Genomic DNA, 23727 nt, shown 5'->3' on the forward strand with positions numbered 1-23727 from the left:
TTCTAAGCCAGCCCTTCCTTCAGGGAATCGCAAATTTTCCATTAGGGAAAAAAAACCCTTGCATGGAAAACCTTGCAGGAAGAATGCCTTCTCTCCTTGCTGGTGGTAGAGGTACAACAGGCAGATGACCTGAAGCTGTGGAGCAGGAGGGAGCAGCAATTGAGACAGATTCCCCCCACCCCCACCCTCACCCTTCCCCTTGCCAGCTAGATCATCCAGAGCAGAGGAGGTCATGAGCATCCATGAGAAGGGAGGGGGGGGAAAGTCCTTGGCTGTGGAAATCCTAACCGCACCCCCTCCCCGCTCCTCCTGCCGACTTACTAGCCTTCCTATTCCTTGTTAAAGGCTGATTGCAAAGAGTTAAACTGTTTCCATATGTCCAGTTCGAGAACAGAGTTTGTAGCCTTTGGCAACCCCTGCGGCATCCAGCTGCAGCTGCTACCTGTGTGTTCCCTGGGGCACCCGCCTGTGCGTGCCTGCGCCGCTGCCCGTGCGCCACTCTGTAGGTGCGCGTGGACGTGCACATGCGCTGGCGACATCCGAACCGTGCCCCTGCCGTGTCGGCGAAACCCGTCTGTCCTTGTTGGGGGAGATACTAATTCAGAGCAGCCCCTTTCCCCTCCGTTCTTGCGCTCGGAGCTGACCACGAACCATGTCAAACAATATACAACCGAGAAGAATGCAAATAAACTTCAGTCTGCATAGCCCAGCAATGCAGCTAGCCGCCCACTTGCGAGATACTAAACTGGTGTACACATGATGCACAAAGAACGCTGGCTAGTTTCACCAATCCCTTCAGACAAAAAGGGAAAAAAAAAAAAAAAAAAAAAAAAAAGGAAAAAAACCTGATCCTTGTCTTTATATCAGTGAGGTTGGAGTTCTTGCTAATAAAGGAGCTTTTCCCATGATGCAGTGTGATAAGGATTGGCCTACATGTAGCCCAGCAAGCCACTGCTGATGTTTTCTTGATTAGGTGTCTTATCTTCCATTGAGCTGCATCTGATGAAGGTTGCTGACAGCGTAATGGCAGGGAAAGCATCGGACAGCTCCATAAAATGGCAGCTATGCTATGACATGTCAGCCAGGACCTGGTGGATGGTAAGTTGGTGCGATAACTTTTTTTTTCCCCCCTCCCTGGAAGCTATTTTTCCTTTCTGAACTCCTCCTTCGCTGTTGCAGTGCACGTGCTGCAAAGTTGAGAGCGTGCAAAGTTTCCAGCTCCAGCTCAGTGACTCTGCAGAGCACCTAAACATCCCGGCCAGCTAGATAGGGTTTCTCTGCTGCTGTAGTGGCATGGGCCTTCTTTTTAAAACAGCATCAAGGACAGTAGGGGATTTTTCTTTCTCCTTTTTCTTCTTCTTCCCCTCTCTCTCTTTCCTCCTTCTTTTTTTTTTTCCCCTGCCCTGTGAAATGCAAATTTTGCAGTGCTTGCCAAGTTAGTTGGTGTGAGAATATGGAGGTGGAAGCAGTCACGGGAAAAAAGAAAGCAGCCTTGTCATCATGCTCCTGGCTAATTGTTCTTGAGTTGCTCTTAAAAATAGAGCAATCTGCCTCTTTATTCTGTTTCCTCTGCATAATTATTTAGAAAGTGTATTGTATCATGTTGTGAGCAGCCTCCTAATCAGTATGCAATTGTCCCCCACGCTTCCCCTGAATTTGGAGTCCTCCTCCCTTCCAATGAATGCAGTAACTGGAGCAACTACTGATTAATATGCCTGTTGTCATAATTAAATTTAGTTAATGAGGATATGCATATTCAGTCCATTTTTTCTTTGTTTGGACGAGCATGGCTTTTTTGTTCATATTTATACAGCTGCAAATGAAAGCGGGGAGGTGGAAAAAAAAAAAAACTTACAGAGCTCAGGAAAGGGTGGACCCTGAGAGACAACTCTTTTAATGTTGCTGGGCTAAGGAGCCCAAAACTTTATTTAATCAAAACAGTGGGGCTGGGAGCAAGTGTTTTGGGAATGAGAAGCTTTTCTCCTCAGCAGAGCTACATGAAGTTTTCTCCATATACTGATTTTGTTGCCTGTGGACAATGGTCTCTTGTATGCAGTAGCCATGCCACGGAAGGGACCTTCTGCTGGCTAGCATTCCATTATGAATATTAATTTCATTCTTGGGTTGCTTTGTCTGGTTGTGTATTTTTACCCTTTTCATTCCTTCATTGATTGCCTTGTCTTGTTTGTCTGGATAATTATTATGCTTACTGCATGGGCTGCTTTTTCACAATTAGTACGGTGCTGAGACAATAGGCACTTTATTCTCGGGCGGTGGGTCTGGGGAGCACCAGTGGATAGCACGTCCCAGCGCCTGGACAGAAGGCAGATTTCTGATTATAACTGCCTTCCTGCACTGCTTTGCAAGGACTTCATTATCTTTCCAAAGGTGGATGTTGATACGTGCCTTCAGTGCGGGTATCATACCTGAAGGGAGTATTTAATTTAAATTATGTTTGCTACTTGTGATTGTTTCTGTACTTTCTGAACACAGGGAAGGAGACTTTTTCTTCCTTTGCTACTTGTTGAACTACTGCAATATGAACATTCACATTACTTTAAAAAAGAACAGAGGAGGAAAGTAAATGATAAAAAGCTGTTTTGTGAGACTACTCTTTTGCTGTGAGTTATACTGTATAGTATTGTGTTTAGATTTATGCTTAAATCTTTAATCAGACCTTTTTATTGTAAGTGTGTACATTATTGAAAAGAGCTGTTAAAGTGCCTGACAGATGTTTAGACATAGGCAGTATGAAATGTTTGTGTAGCAGATTTGCTTAACATTGCATGTACAAAGGCTTGGTTTTTTTTAAGAGGCATGTCTTAAGTTTAATAAAAGTTTCTCTAAGGATAGCTTTCTGTAAGCTGGCATTGCTTCCAAAGGGGAAAGAAAATCAATACTTTCACTGCATGTAGTATTTTATCCTGAACTGTAATCTGTAAAATACAGGTAATGTAAATGTTCACCGTCACGAGTGTGTATTTCACACACCCTTTAGAAAGGGAGTTTAAAAATTCTTGATTGTTAAGTACGGGTGAAAATCAAATGAGATTTTAGCTGTGCAGTCTATTTTGCATGGTATTTCTAATTTACAAAGCTGCAGTTGTAGAATCTAAGGTAAACCCATGGACAGTGGGAATTGTTTTCACTCAAACAAGGAGAAGTACCTTATGCTTCAATACCATAGTGTGTAAAATATTACCATAGATTTTATTGTATAATTATTTATAGTAAATTCCTATCAGAAATACGCAGTATAAGTAAAACCTTAAGACTTCTGAGCAAAAAACCCAAGAAAGGCAGACTTCTTTAGTTTTCTGTTTCTGCTTTTCCTGAATGATTGTAAACATTGAATTGCAAATGCCTTGTGGGGAACAGGAAAAGGGGTATTAAGGTGGTTACTCATAGTTATAAAAAAGTTCATTAACAAATGCCATTATGACAGGCATCATTATAAAACTTGGTGCTTTTTCATTATAGATAAGCTCTCTACAATTATTTTGCAGTGCGGATGTTCAACATCAAATTTAGTTTGATTATTCCTAAAATAATGGCTTCTTTCTAATTCTTTTTTTAAAGTAATTACATTGAAACTATTCTTGGAAAACAACATTCTGTCTTTCTCTTTAAACTAAGTGAAATGACTGTTTAGTAAGTAAAGTCCGTGTTATCCACCTATGGTATTGTAGTACTACTCTATTGTTTCCTATCTTACCATTTATTTCATTCAGATTATTTTATTTAGCTGCAGTAGTAACAATTTCATTTGATAGGGAAAAAACTAAACAAACAGAAATTACACACTCTCTCCATCTGTGTTCTCTTGAATACAGACGTGTTCACTAAAATGCAAGAGGGTAAAAGTTTTATTGAGAATGCAATAAACAACCAAGTGCAAACAAAAGTAAACTTTTATTATACTCAGTAAGAGGAAATATATGGAGAATTGTTAAGTGATTATCTCAGTCTTTATTTTAGATGGATCTAATGTGACCATCTTAGTTGCGCCTCATCTTACTATTTCTGCCTTTAACTTTGTGGTGAGGGAAAGAACATACCCAGTGAAGAGACAGAACCTAAGTACCAAGTACTGTTCAGTGCAGCTGGCAAACACTCCAGAATTTTTTTATTGAAAAATCTCCATTTATAAAGTGAGGAGGAATGATGATGAGGGTGACTTAGAGGGTGATACCCATAGAAACACTGCATATTTTTTACTGTCTCTTTTGTTAATGGCAACGGGGTAGTTTGGGATTACAGTCATATGATGTTTTGTGATTACCTTTACAGATTTTAAAATTCATCACCTTTCTGATTTAAAAATTCAAATCTAAGTAGCTAATTACAACTTGTGGCATTGTTATTGGGCTGCTGGGTTTTTCTTGTGGGGAAGGTTTCCAAATATTTATGTCTCAGGCACCTATTGCAAGCTATTTTGTTAAATCTCTGCCAAAGTCTGAATGCATGTTTCTGGCTGTCGGATCATTTGCATGCAAATCTATGGAGTGTACATACATATTCTAAAAAAATCTCTTCTTCCTAATCTCAAAACCCTATTTTTATACACATATATAGATGCATGTGCAGTAGAGATAGAGAATGAAAAATAGTCTGTCTATTCAAAACTGTTGGAAAAAAAGTCTTGAAATCACACGTTTCTGTTAAGAACAGTCCAGAGACAACTAGGAAGTTCTGATTTGTTGCAAATACTGCACATTTCCTTTTGCTTAATTGCTTGATCTTATGATCAAAAACGTCATAACAAAATCTTGGAACAAAAAGTTTGTCAATACCAAGTTTAGCATTTTTCTATTCTAGTCTATAGTTTTGCTTTCAGGAAGAAATATTTTTTAAAAGAGAGATTTCACATAGTATTAAGGGTGTATTAATAGGGCATAGAATCCCAAATGGAGGTTAAAATAATAACAATTTAGATGCTATATTTCAGCATTAAAAGAATTATTCTGATCCTAAATTTATTAGTAAAGCCAGGTTTTAATGTACTTTTTGGTTTAACACAAATGTTAATCACATTCCAAGGGAGTTGCAGTATGTCAATATTTTGCAGCAGCACATCTGTGCAGTTTTCTAATTTGGATTAAAATGATATTCATAACACAACAACTCCATCAGTTGTTCAGATGTACAGCTTGTTAATGAATCCTTTGTTCTCAATAATGACTTTTAATTAAATGATTTAGAAACAAATGTTAGTATAACTGTGGACATATTGAACATGCTGTGCTTATTCATGGACCTAGACCACAATATCTTCATTCTATAAATTTCAGGGGGAGGGGTGGGTAAAGGGAAGGCTTAGCTCAAGGTTATATTCGTAAGCTGTTGTTCAGTTTTCCTTACTTACACAAAATGCACACAGTGTACATAACTCGCTACAAGATCCTTTATTAACTATGTAGTGGTTATTCTGAATCCTTAGCCAAAAGATGTATTTTTTTTAAGACACGCTGTATATGCTTATTAGACACTATGAGTATTTTGGTTTTATTTTTATTCAGAATAGTTATGTTTCAGTTGTAATAGATATCTGGCTCAGGTACTGTGCACACGTAGTATTTCTCAGAATTAGGTTGTTTAAAATCAGAAAGATCTGCCTGGAGAACTGTAAAACTTGAATTCACATTCATTTCTAATGTTTAATGGTTTTTATTATGGAACAGGGGAATAATCTTCCCTTCATCAAGGAAAAACCTAGAAGTAGCAGGGAATTTAAATGCTAATAGTGTACCCTAGCATAGAATGAAGGTGCCGTTGTTCATATTTAATGTTTCTTCATTGCCGATTTTGAAAAAAATGTGTCCTTTTAACCAATAAAAATATATTTGTGCTTATTCACACGCACATATTTTTCTAATTCCTCTGTGTCTTTTCGCTTTCAGTCCCTTGTATCTTAGCTATGTATTTCCAGTTAGATTTGCTACTATGAGGTGTTTAGCAGTTGCAGCACCTTCTGAGTGAAGCAACTTTTCCTGCTCCTGCTTCATACTTGTCCCCAGCAAGAGCTCCGCACTGGGAGTCTGACAGTGCCTCCTCCTTTTGTCTGCTCATTCTGGCAGTGTTAACAGTTGTCTTATGACAAAAGCCACACATCGACAATATCATAAATGTATGCCTGTGCCTATGTGTGCATGTGACTGCATGTCTAAATATGTGTGTGCTGCGTTGGCTTAAGGCGCGATCCAAAGTTCACTGAAATCAGGAGAAAGAGGCTATTTTCTAAAGCATGCTTCTGCAGCATGTAAAATCAGTTGTGCTTTATATAATGTGTCTGTAATTTATACAACTGTGGTATTCAAGATGTAATGTACCTGTTCAATAACAGTTTTCCTTTGTAACTTACCTGAACATGTGTTATGACTGAGGAAATGCACGTACCAAGCTAGCTATGACACCTTGGTGTAGCTGAATCTTCTGTAGGACCTACAGAAATCTTATGCAACCTATAATAAAGTTGCTTTTTCTGTTCTGAAGTTATCAGTCTGTTCTTCCACTTCCTGTGTTCCCAGATACCGGTTTTCTTTGCTGCAATTTTTTTTTTTTCTGTGCAAAAAAGGTAGTTTTCTAGATGGAATTTATGGTAATTGGCTTCTGATGTTATTTGATGATTGTTGGGTCAAAATTCTCAACAAATAAAGCTGAGTTTTCTACACTCCGATACTGATAGATTGAAAATTCTACCAAAACTTGAAACATACTTACTCCTTAAGATCTATTTTCAGGCTCCTAGTGCATGACATTAGATTTACAATCTTGAATAAAGCAATTTCAATGAAGAAATGGAAGACCTAAAATGAAGGCAGATATGTGAAGGTTTCTGCAGTTTCTTTTTGCAATTTAAATTAGAAATAGAAGTTACTCATGAAAAAAAGGTTAGTACTTGCTAGAAATAAGAGATGGCTAACTATTAGCTACAGTTGACATAGTGTGTCTCAGATTATAACATCATGACAAAGACAGTTAAAAGGAGTAAAAAATACATTGAGAGCAAATAAAACCAGCTCTTTCAAACCTGTTAAGATCAGTATATTAGGAAGTAACTTTCATCTTCTTTTTCAACTGCTGACAACTTTACCACTCTGTGCAGTTATACAATGATACCATTAACTGTCTTTTAAAAATTTTACTAGAGCTGTTCAGAATTTGAACAAAACCACACAATCAAATATTTCAACAGATCTTGTACCTTGCAATGTCATGTAAATGCTGAAGTTCTCCTGTCACTAGCATGCATGTGCAGCAACAGATCTATTTTGTTAAGCAGAGGTTCAATGTCAAATCTCAAATCTCACGTTGTCACTGTCAAATGTCAGTTTCTCAAAGATACTAAATACTGATGGGAGAGATTTCTATGTAGCATCCTTTTAAATGATGACTGGTTTCTCAGGGAATATCAAAGAATATTATCTTCCAAAGGAAGTGAAGTGCATTCTTTCAAGGATGCATCATTCTTTCATCATGCATCACAGTCAAGGAAAGACTGTACACAGAAAGGTTAGACTAGGTGTAAATTTTCCTAATGCTCAGGAAAATGTGATATAAGGGGTTTGAATTCTTCCGTGTAATTAAGACTTTTGATTTCTTCCATGTGATGTATTTGATCCAACAAAGTTATGTGGTCTTCCATTCAGGGAAAGCTGGTACCAAAACCTATTGTTCTTGGGAATCGTGGATACAATACAGCAGATATGTTCTCCTTAAAAATGAATAGGGGATCAAACTGAATCCTTTAATAATGGGCTTTTAAATTAAACCAGTTTAGCATTTGAAATACTTAATCTTCATATTGCGGCACTGCCAAGTTGTTGTATTTAACCAGTCATATTCCGTTTGCTCTAGCAGACTTGGGTTTGTTTGTTCTAACTACCTTTTTCAGGTTCTGACGAGCTCTGCCTTTCTAACACTGTTAAAATTACCTCTTATTTAACCACAAAAGAATATCCTACAAGAGTCTTTCACTGGAAATAACTAACTATGCTAATTCCATATACAAAGGCATCACTGTGCTACCTCAAAGTAAAAGTTAACATGGTTTCAGAAAACACTGAGATTTATTCCACCACCCTAGGAGGCTGATGAGGTTTTTATCTGTCAGAACATCTCTGCAGACATGCTGATGTTTCTTAAGCAGAGCTTACTCCCTCAGCTTCCCAGTCACAACATTGTTCCCGCTGATGTGTTTGCAAATCAAGGATTTCCCCGTTGCACCTTTGAGGTTACTGGGGGGATGGTGGTGGTGTGTTTGTTTGTGTGTTTATTTGCTTGTTTGCCTGCTGCCCACAACACCACCACGGTTTCTTATTTCATCAGCCATTGCTTTCACAGAACAGTCTTCTCCCTGGCTTTAACAGCAGTCTAGGGCCCTGTGACACCAAGAAAGGAGAATACAGTGTACATAAGTCTGCACAAACATATCGTGAGGTTATTTGGCCCAACAGTCAAATTTGTTTTTAAGTGCTTTTTCATGGGCCCAGCGTTAGAAGAAGGTATTGAATGGATCTGACCTCTATCTGATATCTATCCACCCAGCGCACTTTGGCGGATGCAGCAGCAGCAGCAGCAGCACTGGTTTCCACTTTGCACCTCCAGCTCTACAGGGGTGAGGCAGGGTCCTAAAGCCCTTGAATTTTCTGTCCTTGGTATTGATAATTAGCAAGTTCGAGTGGCAGGTGAGGACTCACGAGGCAGAATCTGAACTCAGCCATTTGCTTCATTTGGATTAATATTAAAGACATCAGTAGGCATTGGAGTTGATTCCCACCAGCAGCACCATGGCACTAATGTGCTCTTCACTTTAATCCTATCAGTGGTGTGTCTGACTCCAATTTCATGTTGCGACTTGTCATACAAATCTGTTCTTTTCAGCCAAACTAGTTATGAACCTGGAAATGATTCCAGAAGGGAAAACATCAGGAGTTTCATCTAAGGCTCAGACCGCCTTAGACAAGGAGTATTTGTTAGCCAGAGAAGGGAGAAGTCCTTTTACACTTGCTCAGGTAAATGATGTTATGGTTAACACTGCTGCCCAAATAATTGGTGCAAAAGCTTATATTAGAACAGAGTGAATGTGTTAATAGCAATGGCATGTCAGTTTTGAATTCCCGAAACCTCTTACCCAAAGTTAATGTTGTACAGTCATCTTCAGAACACTTCATCCTGATGTGTTTTTCCATTGTGCTACTAGAATTATCTTAAGGTATCTCACTGACAAGTGCTAGAGAAGAATATAATTACTTGTTAGTGTTCTTTCACAAATCAATAAGCAAACTGATCTATCCTTAACTGACAGAATGTCTACAGTGAGCAGCATATAAGCATCTAGATTTTCAGTCCATCTAACTGCCTTATCAATGTCTCTTACCACAGCAGAAGTTGTAGGGGTTTTTAAACTCTGAAATATCTTATTTATTCTTGGAGTGAATAATTTAATTTATGTGATATAATGCCTGGTATTTGTGATATAGTATTTGTAAATCTCTTTATCTCCCATGATACTGATGTGTAATTACAAGTTTCCTAGCATTTAATGTGAAGAATGTCCCTGCCTTGACTAATTTTAGTGACTATTTTCATTTTCTGTATATATTGAAAACAGCAAAAAAATGTCCATACAGAAGTACCAAATGTGACAAGCATGGAGGGAAAAACACCCCGTTAGCTCTTAGACACCTAGTATTGGCTCTTAGGCAGCCTTTCCAAGTAGAAGGCCTGATTTCCTCTCACTCCAATTTAAATTCCTGCATTTAATGAGACCCAGTGAAGATAGAACTGCAGCTCACCTGTTTCAGACAAAGGTATCCAAACAAATAACTTTTCTAAAGCATTTTGGAAGTCACTCAGACCGTTCCCTAAACTCTGAAATGAGTTTTATAACATGACAGTAACATTTGTTGTAGACTTCATATGCAGATATTAGATTTGTTTCATTTTGTCAGCAAAGAAAATCTGATTTAGAGTGGTCTTTTCCTGCAGTAGTTTGCAGTAAGAAACTTGAAAGACTACAGAAGAAAATCTGGAATATGCATTACTGACTATAAATAGAGATCTGTCAGTTTAATTTTTTTTTTACTTACATATTGTTGCTAAAATTAATTAAAAGTATTTAAACTGACCATCTGAAGGAAGCAAAACAGAGGTTATGTTCTGGAGGATAGTCAGGCAGGGTTTCTTAATAAATTCCATAACAGTGGCAGTGGCTTTTGGTGCACGTTTGTATACATCTGATGCTCTGGATAGGCCAAGAGGGAGCTGTAACATTAGCAGAGTGTTTGACACAAGGAAAGAAATTGTCCAGAATTATTTTGCTGCTTCTTGGTGTTGTCGTTCAAGACATGGATGGTGATTTACCCACGCTTTACTGCCCTGCACAGATTGATCCACAATTAACTCGTTACTTGTATCTTGTAATCAGGAGGTCTTGATACACAATGATGAATGTATCAGAGCCTTTCTTTTCCTATCAGCGTCCTACATTTTTACCAACAATAATGAGCTGTCACAGTGTGAGTTCTGGAGACGAGATTAGCGCATGGAAGAATGAATAAACCTGTACACTAGGAGCGTAATTAAATCAAGCAGAACATAATAACAAGCACGTTACAGCAGTTTGACACAAAACAGGGACAAACTTGAACAGGCTGCTAAATTGCATACGTACACAAAACTGCGCTTCGTTGTTACACTTTGAAGATTAGCAGTCTTGATGGTTCCATGTTCATTATCGCCCAACTTTGCATAGCTCTGGTTTTGTGCGTGCGCTGTTAACACACACTGTGAAGCGTAAGCCCAACGCGCTGCTTTCCACACACGATGCTTTTTGGCGGCACAGTCTTTAAATCACAGCAGCAGGTATTGCAACAGCGCAGTTTTGGAAATTGGCTTGAAGTGTAACAGCAAGCAGGTATGGCTCTAAGGTAGGTAATCTGCTTCTGTACGAGGAGAGGAGAAGCTGGGTGACTGATACCTCTCTAAAAAAACCCACTCAGGTTTCTTCTGCATTCCAGGTGGCAGTGGAAGAGAGAAATTCGATGTTAGCAGTGGGCCCCAGAGTGGTGATTGCTTTGTAATGGAAAAAAATTCAATTACGTGAAATATTAGACCTGTCTCGCTGCCTTAACTCTCCTCAATCTATTTAGGGATAGTCAGGAAAAAAAATGAAACTTCTCAACAGATGCCTGGCTGCCTGGGCACAGAGAGGAAAACCATAATTTGTCTGTAATCCCTAATGCAAACAGTTGTTCATTAAGAAACAAAACTAATGTAATCTTGATGATTTGCTTGGATTTCTACTCTATCATGGCGTTTTGTACAGCTGGCAGGCTAATGTAATTTTACTTAGAAACCCAAAGCAATCTGGTACTCAGACAACACCATGTAGATTTAGGTAAATTTGGGGCTCAGATTAGCATAATACTAACTAATCATGAATATAATTTGCATTAATTACAGTATTGGGGAAAGATTGTTTTTAAATGGAAGAAAATTGAAAGAAAGATTAAGGGCAAGGGCTTACAAACCTAGTTTTGCTCTATGCAAGAATATAACAGATGATTTCTGCTATAATGCCTAATATTTTAACGTGTAAGTATTAATTAGAGTATCAGCAAAAGATTGTTTCTAATTGGAAGAAATCTGAAAGAGAGATTAAGGGCAGAGTTTATGAATCTGCTTTTGCTTGATGCCAGTATGTAGCAGATGATTTCTCCTATAATGCCAAAGAGCTTAATCTGTAAAGGATAGGGTGACTAATACACTACACAGTGGAGACACTATAGGGAGTTTTTTCCAAATTAGGTTTATTTCATGCTAAAAGAAAACTAGATGTTTCATGAATATGTCTATGATATTGCTAACAAAATTAAACTCTTTGGGTAGAAAAAAATTACCTTTGAAGACATATGCTGTTGTCTAAAATGGGATTGACCCTCAGTGGTTTTAGCATTTGGTATACCTGGTTTCTTAATAATTACAGTATTTCTAGGTTATTTGTGTGCTTTCTTTAAAAAAAAAGAAAGTTTAGTATGTATGCTTTAGACTATGTAACAAACATAGTCTAAGGTGTTCTCTACTTTAAAGCTATGATACAAATACACAACACCTCTCTGCACTACATCGCTCTGGTCACTCAGGGCTTTGAGAGCAGGCTTTATGGCTATTTTATTCAATATCAGATTTGGAAAACACTTATCACGTATGCATTAAGCCTACAAATATTTTCAAGATTTCCCTGCATGCTAATTATTACTATTTATTACTGCAACACAGTATTGTATTAAGTATTACTATGGGATACAGTTTCTTCAGTAGCACCAAAGACTTCTTGGTTAGACAATGCAATTTCAAAATAGTGCCTTGTTAGTCACTGAAATTAAAGTAAAACTAATTTTATTGTGTGTATTAGCAGGTCTAATTTGGAAGAGTGTAGGGATATTATATAGTGGGGCAGTGTTTTGTGTATCCCTCACATACATTGCCTGTTCTTATAGGACCGTTAATTCTGACGTCTTGGAGGCATAATCCAAAAGTTATGTCAATCTTGTCTCTGGCTAGACTCTTGAACTTCTGTTTCATTTAAGTCCATTTACATCATCAGGCTTTAAAAAACTTATCAATACGCTACCACACTTCTCTCTCCTAGAGGAAAATGCATTTGCACACGTATTGTGTGCGTGAAGAGGGAAGAATGAAAAACAGGGAAAAGACATTGTATTGTGGAGGTAGGACAGAAATCATTCTGGTCTTTCTCAAAGCAGCCTGTGAGGCTTTTCGGTGCTTTTGCAGTAGGGGCTGAAAAGACTTTGCGCCTCTGTCAGTGATTTGAACTTCTGCATAGATGCATTCTGTGAGATAAAAATGTGAGGTCAACCACAGCAGCCTGACAGCCTGAGAGATCCTGCAGCCTTCTCAGGTGTCAGGCCATGAGAGAGCACCAAAGCAGAGCAACCTTCAGTGTGATGTGACTACTTCACGAAAAGGGTGAAATGAGTTTAGTAAGGTCTCACGTTGCTGAGAAAGTGTTCGGGCTACATTCTGAAAACATTTTCATTTTCTCAAGGCTGCTGCTTCTCAAGCTTAAATAGCGTGCACTGTAGGTTAATTCTGCCTTCCAAGTAATGCCTCGTGAGAAATCCAGCACATCAGTCTACCCAATCATTTGTGGATGTGTTTGTAAGTACAGTGGAATGCTCAGACATGTAGTGGCTGGAGACCCTTTTTTTGCCATTTCACACAAAGCCTATCTTGATATTGCTAGCATTTAACTTTAAATGAATCTTCCTTTGCATGGTGACCTACCGTATTAAAGAAATCGGGTGATGTCTGGTGAAATTCAATACATAAATATTTCCCAAAAACATAATGGAATAAAGAAAGGATGTGTATGTTTAATAATGTCATATAGCAGTAGGATTTGTATTGGACAATCTCCCTGTTCCTACAGACAGCTCAAACATACTGATTTTCAAAGTAGTTTAGTGATGAGGGCAAATACCCAAGGAAATACTGTTTTCAACAGGAAGAAGGATAAGAGGCTGTCGTTTAAGGGAAGGAATGCTTGAGTGCTTCTAAGCTCTTTGACTGAAAAGAGAAAATATAGTTCTGCCATCAGAGAAAACAGGACAGGAATCCAGAGTTTTAATTACACCTATAAAATATTGCCCTACATAGCCGTTACAGGAATATCCATAATATGCATGGCAACATAGCATAAAAGGTGTTAAACATAACCAAGCTGTCTCTGAAGAAGAAGCAGGTTAATTTGTCATGTGATGAGCTCTATCTTTCATACTAATGTTTCTCAGGCTAACTGATGTGGAGTGTATCCCTCTGCCCAGTATTTCAGTGTGTGGTACAGATGTGCTCCATGGCTGAAGCTCAAGAACATGCCCTCTAGCCAAGAAATCTGGGCACTATTGCTGAATCTAAATTCATTAGCACTCCTACTTTTGTGCTGAGTCCTCCTGCCAGGAAGGGAAAATGTCATAAAACATCTTTCTTTAACGACTAATAAATGCACATTGAACAGCAATTGTGAAAGCTCTCCCACCTAACAAAAAAAAATATATATAAAGCAGCTGAGGAAGGAGAGGCACAGGAGCTGTGAGTTCCTCAAGTACCCCAAAAGAACAAGATATGAAATTCAATTTCAGCAAACCTTAATGTTGACGTTCTATGGATGAAACTGCACAGTAAGAAGCGCTGGACCCCTTATGTCCACCCTTACATTGAATAGAAAGGTTGTTTGTTCAAAAAAGGAAAGCTCCAGAATCACTCCAAGGTGGTGATCTTATCAGACCTATATCGCTATCTTTGGTTTTGTCTGTGCTGAGCAGACAGAAGACCAACACTGGAAAATACAGTGGTTAATAATTGCCAAATGCTTACTTTAAAAAAAAGTAATATTATGTAGATTTTGCATGTAATTTTACACAGGTTGTGTATTGTAAATTGATTTTCCTATCTAAATTTCCCAAGATTCAGATATTTTCTACTTCATGTCAGTGAAAAATCAACATTTTTCCATTTTTTTTTATTCACTCCTAGACTGGAAAGGGGAAAGGGGAAAGGGGAAAAGAGCAGAGAGACAGAGAGAAGACAGCTCACAGATGGGTGGACAGTAACTTGCATGTTAGGTTCATAGCCATGAAAACATAGGACAGAGATTAAACTCCCGGCTCTGCCATTTCCCATACCTGAAACAGATAAACAGTCAGTGAATTCAGTATGATTTGTTTCTGCACGTGTGCAAGAGTTTTAAGCCGGATCAGAACCTCACAATTAAAGTTGTTTATCAACTGGAGCAAAAAATGAAAATGTAGGGTATACAACTTTCATCTACGTGAAGGTTTGCCACGCTGGTAAGGTACTCTAGCCATCAAGCTGCTGCTGCTGCTGCTTTTCTTCCCCACCCCTTTCCCCACTTTTCTCATTTCTCGAAAAATTATATTCTGCCTCTATTTCTGGTTAAAGTTTTGTTTAAGCTGTTCATTTTCTATTGAAAGTTTTGATTTTGATTAATTGGCCTTTTTGTAAAAAATACTGCTTCAGCAAGAATTCCCAGCCAGCCTCAAATCCATGCTTGGATGAGAAATGTGTGAAATCTTTCATCATTAAGTTAGTGTTTAGATTAAAAGTATTTACAATATTAAGTTGGACAGAGTCCTCACCTTTAAAAATGTCTCAGCCAGTCACAGATCTGAAAATGTTTGTGAATGTGAAGCACATTTTTTAAGAAGTTGAATTCTTCCTATCCTAGTGTCTAAGAACAGTGGATACAAAGCACTAAGAAATGTGGCCAGACAACTGCAAGCAACTTTTTAAAAGCATTTTAGGAAGTCAGAGCCCCTCCCCTGGAAGTGGTGTCGTCAGTTTTGATGCCGTAATGGTTTCACTGTGTGTGCTCTTTTTGGCAATGTGGTACCTTTTGTTGCTTTACTCCAAGCCACTGTTGGAATGAAATGAGTTAAGGAATCCTAATACACCGGGATTTGAAATACAACTTAATTCACTGGTATCTTCAGTGCTCTTTTGAATGCTAATGGGCTTGGCTCTCTCCACACCTAAGTTTAATATAACAACTGCTTGAAAGAAATAATAAACTGTGTTTGAAACAACTGAGGTGAGGGAACATTTTGAGAAAGGGATAGCATTTATGACTTTACCTTCCAGGAGCTCTCCAGTTTGCTTGTTTTATTCTCAAGATATAATTAAGAATAATCCTTGCCTACAAATCAACATGCCAGGTGAATCCCATCATGATAAACTGATAACAGCAACCACTGCAGGTCCCACAATTTCACCTGATGATTCTTCTTGGAGACAAGCCAGACACAAAGCTGCACCAAAGCTTTGCTTTGACTCATTCACAGCAGCACACAGGGAGGTATTTGGCTGGTGGAAAGAGCTTCCTATGGTGTAGATGCCCACATCCAAGCAAGTGGCCATAGGCTCCCTGTACAGTTAATAGCTGCTTGATCATTGGAGTTTAAGGAGGGATTTCTCTCTTTAGCAGGCATCTAGAGCAGGCTAGCTGAGTAGGCACTGTCTCACCTGCAGGTGTAACTGATTAAGGAGTTGTCCTTTTGCTCTGGCAAGCTACCATCATTTTAAGTGTCATTTCATATCACTTTTGTTGGCTATCTGGAAAGAAAGCACGTGGTAACTTCAGTAAAAAATCCTCAGAAATCTCTGAGTCTCTTTAGATTAATGCCACTTTTCTTCTGGCTATTAATACATTCTTAAGAAACGGACTTACTGAGCCGTCTTGCTGAGTAATTTATATGGTCACTGCACTGAGGAACATTTTTATAGAAAGTAAATGGTTTTGTCTTTAGGAATGTTTGGGTAAGGGAACAAGGTAGTCTTTGTCTGCATTACCTTTATTAAAGATTCATGAATAGCTGTATTTCTACATATCTATAAATCTGAATGATGCTTTTTAGTCACGTCCTGTGTCTGGCTGCAGCTGTTTCACTGCCTAAATGCCTTGTAGGTTCTAACAATGTCCCATGTTGTGCAGAGTCGAGGGGTATGTGAGAAAGAGTACTTTAAAACTGTATTAGTGCATTACACAACAGACTTCAGGAATTCGGTTCTGCAAGAAACTTGAGCCCTTACAACAGTACAACACTGCCTACAAGCCAGTTTGTCCTCATCAATCAGGGAATGAAAGCCTTCCTGTAGGGAAGACTGTTCTTCAGGAGTACTTCAGGAACCTACTTCTCTAATTAATCTGAAACTTGAACAAACAGCCAGGTGAGTAGCAGTATATGTCTCAAAGGCAAGGCAGTTTGCTCTGCATTTCCAACTCATGCACAGGTCATCAGGAGCAATGAAAAATAAGAGGTTTTCCTTAATGCTGTGAAATCGCCATTAAGTGTTCTGAATATAAATAAAAAGGTACTATTTTGCGAACCTGGGGTTTTTTAATGATACTTAATTTTTACAGAGTTTCTTATTCTTGTGTTATCTGACACAATTAGTCCCTTGGTTGTAAGATGCATTGAGATGAAAAAGGGTTTATAGTAAGTGAAATTCTAGGAGCAGAGCTTCACTGGCCAAGACACAGTAAGAGAAAATCAGGAATTAATGTCCTCTCAAAAGACTCTACACTACTCAGAGGTCAGGGAAAGGCATACAAGGCCAATTTAAATCAGAGCTTTAGGGAATAGAGATTAACAGATAGGGGAACAAATATGCTAAATGTTTTTTATGGCTAGCTAAACGATGAAGAACAGGTGGAGAATATTCACATGGAGCCCCAAATAAAGCAGAACAAGACCTAATGTGCAGTAAGTTTTGTCAGGAGGGCATCCTGAACACTTCTGACATTTTTTTCTGTTTTATTATGGCTGACCCAGGCTGGAGAAAAGTGCTAAGACATAGGCTCCATGTCTCGGCTTCTTTGAAATGTCTTAAATAAAAGAATAATTAAGTTCACATTAAACAGAAAATCCTGTGGGCATCTCAGTAGGAAAATTTCTGAAAGCAACTGTTCAATGTTCAAATAAGCAGTCTCCCTGGATAACAGGAGGATAGCATGAGGAGAAATTATTTCTGTAACGTTAGAGATACTGACCAGCCCAGCATGAGTCTCTTGAGCTTTGCTTTCCTTCAGCAAGTGATGATGAGCAATTTCCAATCCAAACTTGTGGCTTTCCAATACAGGAGATGTCAAATAAGTGACAAAGGAATTCAAACCAAAAATGAGAGGCTGAAGAAGCTCTGTACCGTGTGGTGGTTACTAGACACCTAGATTCAATAACTAGATTTGGTGGTGATGTTGCCTGCTTAGACAAGACTATAAACCATAAAACAGTGAGAAGAGCGGGCTTCCTACTGTGGAGTAGTATAGAGACTTTAAGGTAAATAAATACTCACAGGTGCTCCCTGGAAACAGACACATTTGTATGTTTTTCAAAGGCATTGCAACAGCAATCTATGCTACCTAGTAGAAATGTCAGAATCAGCCTTATCATGCCATACAGCCTCTGTTTGAAAGTTAAATGTGTTATTATCTTTGCAGATAGTGAATGGCATAATAATAATGATTGCATTTCATTTGCTCTATCTCCTGCCATTAACGGCCTGAATTCACCTGCCTTTTGGCGTAGTCATATACCATCCCCTCACTTTTAAGGGCAGTTGTTTGTGCCTCTCCCAAAGCAGAAATTGTCTTCAAGTATTTATCTGAAAAAAAAGAGATGGAAGTGTGGCCAGCGTGTTCTGTTATTGCTTGAGATGACTTCCTAGTTCTGCAGTGACCAAAGCTGGCATGAGACACATTGGTTATACAGCAGTTTTTTAAAAACATGATAAAACTCTTTGGCTGATCTTCATTACCACTTACTGAAACGGGGTCCAGCAAAAATAAAATTCCTAGTCCACCAGGTTGTTAATCATAGTAACCAAGCTTTATCCCTGCTTTAAAAACTTGGTAATGAAGCCTATTTACTTATTTGCACTTAGAATAAGATTAGAAGCTCTCTTTCTTTTGACTATGTATAAAGGATCCTGGTGAGGGTGAGCAGTTGAGCACACACGATCACACACTATTCCAGGTAGGTGGTAGCTTTTTAAGAAACACTTTCAAGTTGGCAACTTTTCATGTCTCTTTGTAAATTATTTTTCAGTGAAAACTGCTGCTCTGGTGTTCTGTGCAGCAAAAGTCTCTATCAGTCCCATTGGTATTATATCTGGTTATTCTTAGCACTCGCTCACAGCCAGAGCTGTTCATAATCATCTCATGACTAGTGCTAAGGAGGGTTTCCCTTTTTTTTCCCCCCTAACCCTTTGAGTCTCTAAGTCTGCCAGGAGGAAAGCAAGAGCTGCTCTGGTCAGGGAAATGCTGGCTGCTGCTCCCCCTCTGTCCCCATAGCACAAATTACACAGCCACAGAAGAGTATATCAGTTAAAAGAAGCAATTAAACAGACTGGGATTACTGAGGTTGGCAGGCAGATGAGTGAGAGGGTATATAACGGAAATATAAATGTTACAAGTTGTAAAGAAGGCAATTGACTTAATGCTCACTGGCAGTTGGACGAGATGATCATTGTAGGTCCCTTCCAGCTGGACCATTCTACTCCATTATATTATACAGAACTAAAGTGGCGCTCAATGAGATGGGATACATTTATGAGAGATACACAAAAATAGTGTTTGACATGCTATACAATTAACTGATGGAACTCATTGTTTAAGGGTATTGTTTGACAAATATTCGCAGCTTACTGAGCTTGTTGGGTTTAGTAGAGAAATGAGCAGTAAGATTAAGAATGAGCAGTGATCCTTCAGTTCCTTCAGTTCAGAAAAGTTTCTTTATATTATTAGCACACATTTTAGGTACATTATCATTCTCTGAAACTATGTTTATCAGCTGAGAGAGGTTCATCTTGCAAATGAATATTCTGTTCATCCCTTTATTTGTCTGATCTGCTCTTACAATTCTTATTTTCTAAATTCTGCTTTGTAGTTAACAAGTGGCCTATGAACCACTCTTTTGGCTTTTTGCTAGATAGATTTACACTAACAGTTCTCTCATCTTGCAAGCAATTAATGAAAGACAGAGGGAGAGACCTTTCTCTGAAGCCTAAATACATAAGGAAAAAAGCACCTAACTTAGCCAAACAAACAAAAATAATGAAAAATTTGAAAAGTAGGATAGTCTTGAAGGTCTTACATTAAAGGCTGGAAAAAATTGAGGATTTTATATTGCAGCTAATCAAACCCAAAATGCTGATGTCAAAGCTGGCAAAATGCTGATCTTTTTAGTGACATAATTCAGAAGTAAATCTGATTAAATCAGTATAGTTATATCAGTGCCAATGTCTTAAAGACAACTAAACCCAGCTCTAGTAATATATGAAGCATACTGCACCAATGTACTTTCAGAGATGCAGAGTCAAGATGCTTTGCCTTGAGGAAAAATGGTCCTGTAGCTCTCAGAATGCAGAATTGGACCCAGAAACCCAAAGTGCCATGTTCTGTTCTGCTGCAAACCTCCTCTGCTACAAAAAAGTTTTAGCATGTCTGTGCCTTGTTTTCTTCAAGTATGAAATTTGGATTTCCTATTTTCATGGAGGGACAGGGGAACTGTGTGGCCGGATGCAGTAAGTGACTGGAAGGATCTGAAGAACAAAAACACTGAAACTATGAAAAACAGGGTGCTGACTATGCTGTGTCCACCCAATGGGAATAAACCCCAATTCTCTTCTAATTTATGCTCTTATCCTCATGTGAGCCTGGTACTATGTATATAAATGAAGTTTGGACCTTGCTGCCATTCTCGGACATGCTGATGAGGCCATCCCTTTAGCAAGGAGAGCAGGCCAGGCACATTGCTGCTGGCACCGTACAGTTTCTTACCATCCCATGAAGAGGCTTGGACTCCATTTCTTTGCTGTGCACATAGCCTGTGTGACTTCAGATGGAATGGCAGGTATTTCTTCCCAGCAAAGTTTGGTACAGGTGGTATGTTTTGGTTCTAATAGCACAAGAGCGGTATGCGAGGTGCTTCTTCAGGATGCTGCCCAGGGGCTGGCACCAGAATTAGGCTGGGCTGTGGTAGCCTGCCAGCTGTTCAGTGTATGCAGCATCAGCGGTGATGTACTCCAGCACTTCAGCAGCAGGAGCGGTCACGTTTGCTGTCAGAGTGCTTCTGCATTATCCTTGTTTGTCTAGAGTTCTCCTCTCTGAGCAATTGCTCCCTCTTCAATAGTTGTTCATGGACAAATTTAATAAAATTGAGTTTTGGGTTACACTGTAAAATTCCACAGTCCCAGCCCCTTATACATGGAAAGAGGACATTTTTTCTTAAATCATGTTTCTTTCTTCTCCTGCTTTGTATGTGCACTGTGCAACTTCTTGTCTAACCCAGATAAGGGCCCTATTATCTAATACCTAATTGCCCATGAAAAAGGGAAGTATTATTATTCCCCTCTTAAAGGAGAGGCTTGATATTCACAGAGAAATTGCAGTTTTATAACTTCTGCCCTTTCCTCAAGGGTGAAAATTATAAAGGCATTCCTTTACTAAATACGAACAATTTCATTCAACTACTACAGCCATCACTGCCACTCCAGAGAAAAGGCTTCTATTCATATAGGTAGCAAAAAGAAAGCTGAAAGCAACAAAGACAGTATTGAGTCAGTTGTATCAAGTGTTGTCTGTTCAGGTATCTGATGGCTTATTCCAGGGCCCTTCGGATTTTATCACAGACGTTATCTTATTTTTTGGACTAATGTTTTTTATCAGCATGCTAGACAGGATGTAATTATCTTGTCCTTTTTCCCTGCATAACAGCACAGGCATATTGTTATTGTGTACCTACACGTGAATGAGCTGCACATTGTTTTCTTAAACACTAGGAATGACTCCACATGTGTCTTTTTGCTTAGCAAATAGCGAAGGGACAACATAAAGCATTCACAGATAAACAAAAACCATGCCTTGTTTCAGATGTTCATTTTATTAAATAATGTAGAGGACATAGCAGAGTTTTTGAACACAACTCACTGTGAAAGTAGGCTCTTACTGACAACAACTCCTTTGATTAAGGAAAAACATATGTTTGCACAGCTAAGGTCATGTATCACTTTTTTACCTATAGCGGAGATACAGGTTAGGTAACAGTAACAGGAGCTTGAACACAGCAGTTTGTCAAAATTTCTCAATTCTGATTTCCCAGAGCTCCTGCTGATTCAGAAAGCATAACCTCACAGTTCATTCCTTTACAATAGAGCTGCCAAACAGTTTCTGATGTAGCACCATTATGCTGACTTGTAGTGAGCCTGCAAAGCCTAGTCTAAACAAGCAACAGCCATCAGAGATGGCACCTTACAATTGCTTCCTATTCACTCATTTTGAACATTTTTGTGCATCTGGACACTGAGGTGGTTGGTTTCAACTTCACAGTGCCTCTGAAGCCCTCATGACCTAGGGCATCAACGGTCAGAAAAGGTGTGCAAAGGCCACTCACCTCTGCCACGAATCTAGAAAACTGTCAGAACTCCTACAGAACGAGGAAGCAATTCCTCCAAGGCAAAGACTGAGAAAAACCTGCTGCGATGTCTATGGTGATATAAGAGGAACAGGTATGGCTTGAGGAAGAAAAAGGATCTATAACAGGAGACGGCCAAGTTCTATGACCCAAGAAGTTTCTCTCACCCTGTTTTCCTTGTGATCTTTCTGCAACAAACTCCCTTTTTAACCCAAATGAATGGATGTTTAAACAGCATTGCCCTGAGTTTCAGGGGAACACCCATTTGTTCCTCACTCATCTTCTTGTTTGTTTCTTTGCTGATGAGATTATACTCAGTAATCTACCCTGGTCCAAGGAGGGGATCAATGTACTCTGTTTAAAAGTAAGCCCATTTGTTCACTATAGGTGAAATACAACAGTAAGGACCAAGTGATGCTATATAGCTACTAGTTCTTGTTGACAAACAAAAAAAGGAATGGCATTCTTTGTTAATCTCTGTGAAATGCAAACCATTGCCCTTGTGTTTCTAAGCAGAGGAGTACAGAACTGTGGGCTTCCAAACACTCTGCCTTCAGACTGGACGTCAAATTAGAAAAATGTCTTTGTGTTGAAACAACCTCATCTTATCATTGATAATCTGTGATTTTTGCTGGAATGACTTAAACTTAGTGCTGATAAAATACCACTAAGCTTTTGTTTGGTATTTTCTGCCCCAAACAGGCAAAGGAGCGAGGAATTGTTCCAAATCTTCTAAAATTCTTCATGACCAAATATCCCAGGATGTGACTGACACAAAAACTTTGACCAAAGTTAATTCAAACAGTTACAGAGTTGCTAATCCTATTAATTTTAAATGGAAATTCTTTCAAGTTTAAGGCAGTAGCAATGTCAAGAAGCACTGCAGATTTCAAGATTTGTAGTTAATATTGGTGAAGCTGACAACACAGTAAGCAAGCGCTTGCCTCTGGCAGAGCTAGGAAGCATGGTCCTCGACTGTGGCCTTAGCATACCAAAATGTGCTGCTGGTTGAAAAAGGTATTAAGTAAGGTAGAAGCTTCCATGGTTGCCTCAAAAGTATAGAAATGTCATCTAAAACTATAGGCTGCTGACTGGTTGCCATACAGTCCTTCCTGACTTTGTTCCTGATTCATTTCTGTGAAAGGCAAGCCAGGAACAGTATATTATTAAGGAGTTAGTCAATCATGACAATGTACACAGAGACAGTAACTTCCGTCAGCATGGCTAATTGCCTGAGACACTCCTTAGCCTCAGAGCCTATGATAAACTTGCACTACTGAGTTCTGAAAAATTGTGAGAAAGACTCCAAAAAACCATGATATGAGAGTTTCTTTTTAAAGTGTGCTTGTTTAGCTGTGTTTAATGCACCTACAAAACTGTTTGGACCATATTCTGTGTCATGCTTCCCACTTAATGCCTTCTTCCACATCATCAAGCAGACCTTGACCTCACCCTCCACCTGTGTCCCATGCGAGTTTGTACCTGATTGTTTCTTTCCATCCCCCATTCATATAAATTCATTGCTGCTGGGGACATTTCTCTGTAACTTCTCAGTCTGCCTCCCGCTGCCTAGATTACTCCCATTTCTTGTCTCCATCCCTCATGTCCACCTCCCACACTGATCTCCTCACGCTCTCTCTCCCAGGTCTCTGATGTCTTTCCTGGCCTGCTGTGGCCAGGGTCCTTCCTCATGTCTCTTCCTGCTGTAGGTCAT

General features: G+C 39.0%; 1 protein-coding gene across 1 annotated transcript in view; it reads left to right on the top strand.

Moving 5' to 3' along the window:
* The first annotated feature begins 1002 nt into the window (after positions 1–1002).
* The window catches only part of NFIB (nuclear factor I B), a 271990-nt gene continuing 249265 nt past the window's right edge, over positions 1003–23727 (top strand). The window contains exon 1 of the mRNA XM_035895570.1: positions 1003–1098. Within this exon, the coding sequence (XP_035751463.1) occupies positions 1003–1098 (96 nt within the window). The remainder of the gene's footprint in view (positions 1099–23727) is intronic.

This window comes from Egretta garzetta, unplaced genomic scaffold (genome assembly GCF_000687185.1).
Source record: "Egretta garzetta isolate BGI_Z169 unplaced genomic scaffold, ASM68718v1 scaffold175, whole genome shotgun sequence".
Classification (NCBI taxonomy): Eukaryota; Metazoa; Chordata; class Aves; order Pelecaniformes; family Ardeidae; genus Egretta; species Egretta garzetta.